The 5,856-nt window shown below is 40.7% G+C and overlaps 1 protein-coding gene across 1 annotated transcript; it reads right to left on the bottom strand.

The window, feature by feature from the left end:
• Positions 1-3,219: 3,219 nt before the first annotated feature.
• Positions 3,220-5,336, bottom strand: LOC115173202 (probable 39S ribosomal protein L24, mitochondrial). Its single transcript, XM_029731123.1, has 4 exons — positions 5,072-5,336; positions 4,695-4,790; positions 3,809-3,904; positions 3,220-3,377 (listed from the first exon to the last, which is right to left on the bottom strand). Exons 1-3 carry the CDS (start codon positions 5,249-5,251, stop codon positions 3,857-3,859), a joined length of 324 nt encoding a protein of 107 aa, XP_029586983.1. The 5' UTR covers positions 5,252-5,336; the 3' UTR covers positions 3,220-3,377; positions 3,809-3,856.
• Positions 5,337-5,856: the final 520 nt, after the last annotated feature.

Below are 5,856 nucleotides of genomic sequence, written 5' to 3'. Positions count from 1 at the left end.
TCACGTTGCTGTACTCCCTCAACCTGTTTCCACTGATATCCATCTAGACTGAGCGATGTGGAACTGGTAACATGTCTTTAACACACAGATATAGGCCTACAGTAGGTCCATAAAGAGCAGTCAGTCATTTTTCCCCCCGTTGTGACCAATGTGGAAATAAGAAGGGGGGGGAGACCATGGATGCAATTCCCCAACCCAACCCGTGGCTGTGTGTCCCAGACACCAGAGGATCTCGCCCCTCATTACCAGTAAGTCTTCCGGTTCCTCCTGGGCTCTTCGATGCCCAGCTTCTCCATCACCTCCTCCTCCAGACTTGAGGGAGGGCGTGTAAGTCTTAATCAGTGTGTCCTCTGGACTGGTGTCCATCTGGGATGGCAGACACCAACCAAAAAAAGGGGATTTCAAAATTAGGGGTGTCAACTCAGAAGGAAGGGTGTGTATGTATACTTACACTGAGTATACAAGCATGTAGCTGACCCAACTCACCTACAGTGCCTTCAGAAAGTATTCACACCCCTCGACTTATTCCACTTTTTTGTTTGTTTTACAGACTGAATTTAAAATTGATAAAAATTAAGATTTTTTTGGTCATTGGCCTACACACAGTACCGCATAATGTCAAAGTGGAAGTATGTTTTTGAAATGTTTGAGTCAATAAGTATTCAACCCCTTTGTTATGGCAAACCTGAATAAATTCAGGAGTAGAAATGTGCTTTAAAAGTCACATAAGTTGTATGGACTCACTGTGTTTAAGCAGTGAATTTCAGACACAGATTCAACCACAACGATCAGGTGGGACTTCCAATGTCTCGCAAAGTAGGAAACCTATTGGTAGATGGGTAAAAATAAATGGATTATCCCTTTGAGCATGGGGAAGTTATTAATTACACTTTGGATGGTGTATCAATACACCCAGTCACTACAGTCACTGCTGCCGGAGAGGAAGGAAACCGCTCAGGGATTTCACCATGAGGCTTATAGTGAATTTAAAACAGTTACATAGTTCAATGGCTGTGATAGGAGAAAACTAAGGATGTATAACAACATTGTAGAAACTCCACTAACCTAATTGACAGAGTGAACAGAAGGAAGCCTGTTCAGAATTAAAAAATATTCCAAAACATGCATTATTTTTGCAACAAGTAACTAAGCAATTAACTTTTGTAATGTTTAAAAAGTGTTATGTTTGGAGCAAATACAACACATTACTGAGTAACACTCCATATTTTCAAGCATAGTGGTGGCTGCATCATGTTATGGGTATGCTTGTAATCATTAAGGAATGGGAAGTTTTTCAGGATAAAAAAGAATGTAGCTAAGCACAGGCAAAATCCTAGAGGAAACCCTGGTTTAGTCTGCTTTCTACCAGACACTGGGAGATTAATTCACCTTTCAGCAGGACAGTAACCTAGCACACAAGGCCAAATCTTGAATGTTCCTGATTGGCTGATTTACAGTTCTGACTTAAATCTGAAAATGGTTGTCTAGCAATGATCAACAACCAATTTGACAGAGCTTGAAGAATTTCAGAAAGAATAATGGGCAAATGTTGCGCAATCTAGGTGTGGAACGCTCTTAGAGATTTAACCAGAAAGACTCACAGCTGTAATCGCTGCCAAAGGGGCTTCTACAAAGTATTGACTCAGGGGTGTGATATTTTATTTTCAATAAATTAGCGTTTAAAAAAAAAAATGTAATCAATTTTGTATTCAGGCTGTAACACAACAAAATGTGGAATAAGTCTAGATGTATGAATACTTTCTGAAGGCACTGTAACTTCCACAATCTGTCATATGGTACACATCACCCTAATCCCACAGCCCATTTCATCCAACATTTCACAGAAATGTGCTGACGAGATAAATGAGGGAAAAGGTTTGACTTGTGGCTTGATTGAACCATATTATGCGGTAAATCTGTGAGATTGGTTGAAATTGCGAGGCTGTTCTTATAGTGTGCGATCGATCAGTTTTATGCGATGATTATATTGTTTTATGCTGTAATTTGTCAAATTTGCAAGCCCTTGCATAATATGCGGGGAATTGTTGATTTTGCTAAAACGCGATCGCAGAATAGCAAAATCTTGAGACGCAGGAAATGTTTACTTCAGCACAAATCTGACATTTATATAATAAAACGAATAAAAGGCCCAGTGCAGTCAACATTAAGTTTTCCTGTGTTTTTTTGTGTCATATTTGTACAACAGCTGATGAAACTAACATTGTAAAAGTTTGAAACATTTGAAAAAATCTAATCTACACAGGACCTTCTAATTAGCAGGTTTTCCATGGATGGAGTTATGGCTTGTCTGGTGACTTCCCCAGGCGGTATAAGTTAAAGGCTCACTGCAGTAAGAAACGTGATTTTCACATGTTATGTATTTATATATTTCCACACTGTTTGACTAATACTGTGAAATTGTGACAATTATGATAATGTCCTTTTAGTGTAAGAGATGTTTGAAAAGACAGCCTGAAATTTCAGCCTGTTTTGGAGGGATGGAGTTTTGGCATGCTAGGCAGTACATTTGTTAATAGACCAATAAAAAAGATAGTTCTAAACCTCTCTGCCAATAACAGCTAGTTTTGAGGTTAGATATCCCTCCCATTAGGCCCCTCCAATTAGGTCCCTCTCTCAAACCACTCCCAGACAGCCCTAGCAAAATTCTTGCTTGAGAAATGTTTTTTTGTTAAAAAGCTATTTTTGTTTATTTTTGACAATTGTAATGGAAAAATATTACAGAAAGGTACTAAATTGTTACCCAGAAATGATTTGATATTGAGGTAAAAAAAGGCTGCATTGGGCCTTTAAAGGGGCGATCTGCAGTTGCTACATGAATTGTTTTACTTATAAATTACCCATTGAACAACATAATTTATTACTCCCTCATGATCTTAGTTCAACAGTCCCATCAGAACCCAAAATATAGCTTGTGTTCTGCTTTTCCACTCACTCATCCTGACCCTAATTTTTGACAAGCTTGACTCTCAACCTCAATCCATCTAGATTTCTTTGCCCTTCCTCTAGCCTCTGGTTCCTCCCTCCCCATACATTTTTTTACATTTACATTTTTGTCATTTAGCAGACGCTCTTATCCAGAGCGACTTACAGTAGTGAATGCATACATTTCATTTCATACATTTTTTTTTTCTGTGCTGGCCCCCCGTGGGAATCGAACCCACAACCCTGGCGTTGCAAACACCATGCTCTACCAACTGAGCTACAGGGAAGGCTGTAGCACACTCACCGTTCTACTGCTGCGGTACGATGCCATCTCTGCGCTGGAACACTGGTTTGGGGACAATGCGGCCCGTCCTGAGGGTGAGCGCACCTTCTCCCCCTCCTCTGTGAACCTCCACTCCACCTCGGTCGGTTTCCTGATGGAGCAACAGACAGGAGTCCGGCTTGGTACCAAACTCAGTACTAAAGTAGTCGGGATCAGTCAGGGTTAGGATCAAAGAATTCACTAACTATTTAAATACAATAGAAATGTGGATACTTCTGTGGACAAAAATCCTACTTATTGCACCTTTAAATCCAAGCCCTGCACATAAAATCACCTGAAAATCAAAACTCTGAGCATGGGCAGTCGTTTCAAATTTGCAAGGGTGTTTTCTACACCACCCTGTGGTAAAGGCTTGAATAACATGAAATATTCCAAATGAATACCTGGTAACTGAATAATTTGTTTAATACTGGGCTGTTACCAAAGCCTGCACACCCAACAACTATCTAGGAACTGGGTTGGTAACCATGGGCTTAGAACAATGGTAGAATCTGAACTTCCCCATACTGCTCTGGGACTCACCTGTCAGTGGGGTCGACGAGTGAGATGTCTCGGAGTAGGAGGGGAGCCTCACTGGCACTGTAGGTCCCCGGGTAATCTGCAGATTTCCCAATGTACCTGAAATGCCAAGATGGAGAGATAGTGGGTTCATTTGATCTATTCAAACATTGCAGAGATAACGGCACTGTCCGCTGTCCCTGTAACCCAGCCTGACACTTTTTAAAATATTATTACGAGTGGGGTTCAACATAAAAAATGCAGTGTTAACGGAAACATGCCATACTTGTTTATTATCATAGGCCAAAACATGACAATGGATTGTCACTTTTGCCACAAAGCCCCTGTTATAACAAGCCTGGGTCCGGTTTTCCAAAGGCATCTTCAGGCTAAGTTCATAGTTAGAACCATAGGATCCTATGCTTCTAACGACAAACTTAGGCATAAGATGCCTTTGGGAAACCAGGCCCAGGTCTTTGCTTTTGCAACTGTCACTTGGCCTGTGAAGCCATTGTAGCTTGGCCTGTGAAGCCATTGTAGCTTGGCCTGTGAAGCCATTGAGAGGGCTACACAGGTTCAAAGACAGTGCACTAGAAACTAGTATGATAAAAATGTTAGAAGGAAGCCCATTAAACAATTGAACTGGGCATTTATGAAGCTCCTCTTTGGTAGTCAGGACAGGTTTCTAAAATGCAAAGATAAAATAAATAGGTGACTGTGCAACAACAACCATAGCTGGCACTATCTGTACCCTGTATCAGTGTATCTCAAGTGGGTTATACAGTATATATGTTTACAGAATAGTATACAATTGTTGGATGCTTATACTGAATTTAGTGTATGCATGTGTTCTCTGTTATGGAAGTGACAAAAAAATACCCCTGCTTACAACCATGACTGGGATTCTTACCGTGGTCAGCCCCTCCAGGATGACCCAGTTTCGGTGTCTGAAGACCTGGGCCACTTTGCCCTGTTTTCCTTTGTCCTTCCCAGAGAGGATCTCAACCTGGTCAAGGGGGAATAGCAGTTTAGACTATCAAAGCTGCAAAACGTTAGGCTAACGGTTGAATAAAACCGTTGAATAAAACCGTTAGCATTCATCTCATTATCATTACCCTCCATGTGTTGATTTTATAGCAAGGAATTGCGCAACTCAATGGTTAACAGTTTGTTTGTGTCTAATATCTGGTATCTCTGCAAAGGAATTTGCCATATAGCTGCGATATCAGTGTTCTATATTATACATCCTAAAAGTCTTCAATGTCCTTTTGTCTCCTGACCACTTACTGTGTGTCCCCTTTTGAAAACAGACCAGTCCTCATAAGCTATGGGCTCTATGAACACCTTCTCTTCTTGCCTGGTGGGTTCAATCTCGTCTGCTATTGTCCAAGGCCGACTTGTGCCGTGGCGGTAGTCTTTAGGGAAGGCAGCCTTAGCAGCCATTGACAGTATGGCTGTTATCTGCATTTTCCTGGCAAAAAAATTCAGACAATTTTACTTTATTGGTGTGTGTGGTTTGTAAAAATCAAAGGGAGACAAAGAGAAGTGATGATCTTGCAACATTTACTACTCAAAAGCCTAATTATGGATGCCCATACATGAACCTAACAGTATAGTCACCATAGGATTAGGATCTTTAAAATAGTGATTATAGGCCTAGCTAGCTAGCTAGGTACATAACATGAAATGTGCTGTTCAGCACATTTTTTACTATGATGAAAAGTTGAACATTATAAAATAGATTCAAATCGTTTTTTAAGTATACCCTGTGTGAATAAATGTGTGCATTTTCATACATTTTTTACTGACACAAATGTGACCTGTTTCAAGAAGCTAGGAAATTGTCGCACGTCACTATTTCACAGGAGAGGCTTTTGGATTAAACAATTATGTATGGGCTGGATATGCTGAGAGATGAGATCGGATTGGTCTGCCATGGAGAACTGCAAAAGTGTTGCTACTGCACTCAACAACATTGCTGCCCTGAATTTAGCAGGCGCTATCGACAAAGATCAGTGAGAAAAAGTTGGGATGGACAACTTTCTGCATACGGTCAGTGTGAACCGGAGTTG

The sequence above is a fragment of the Salmo trutta genome, chromosome 34 (assembly GCF_901001165.1).
Source record: "Salmo trutta chromosome 34, fSalTru1.1, whole genome shotgun sequence".
Classification (NCBI taxonomy): Eukaryota; Metazoa; Chordata; class Actinopteri; order Salmoniformes; family Salmonidae; genus Salmo; species Salmo trutta.
This window is presented reverse-complemented; position numbering and strand designations above follow the sequence as displayed.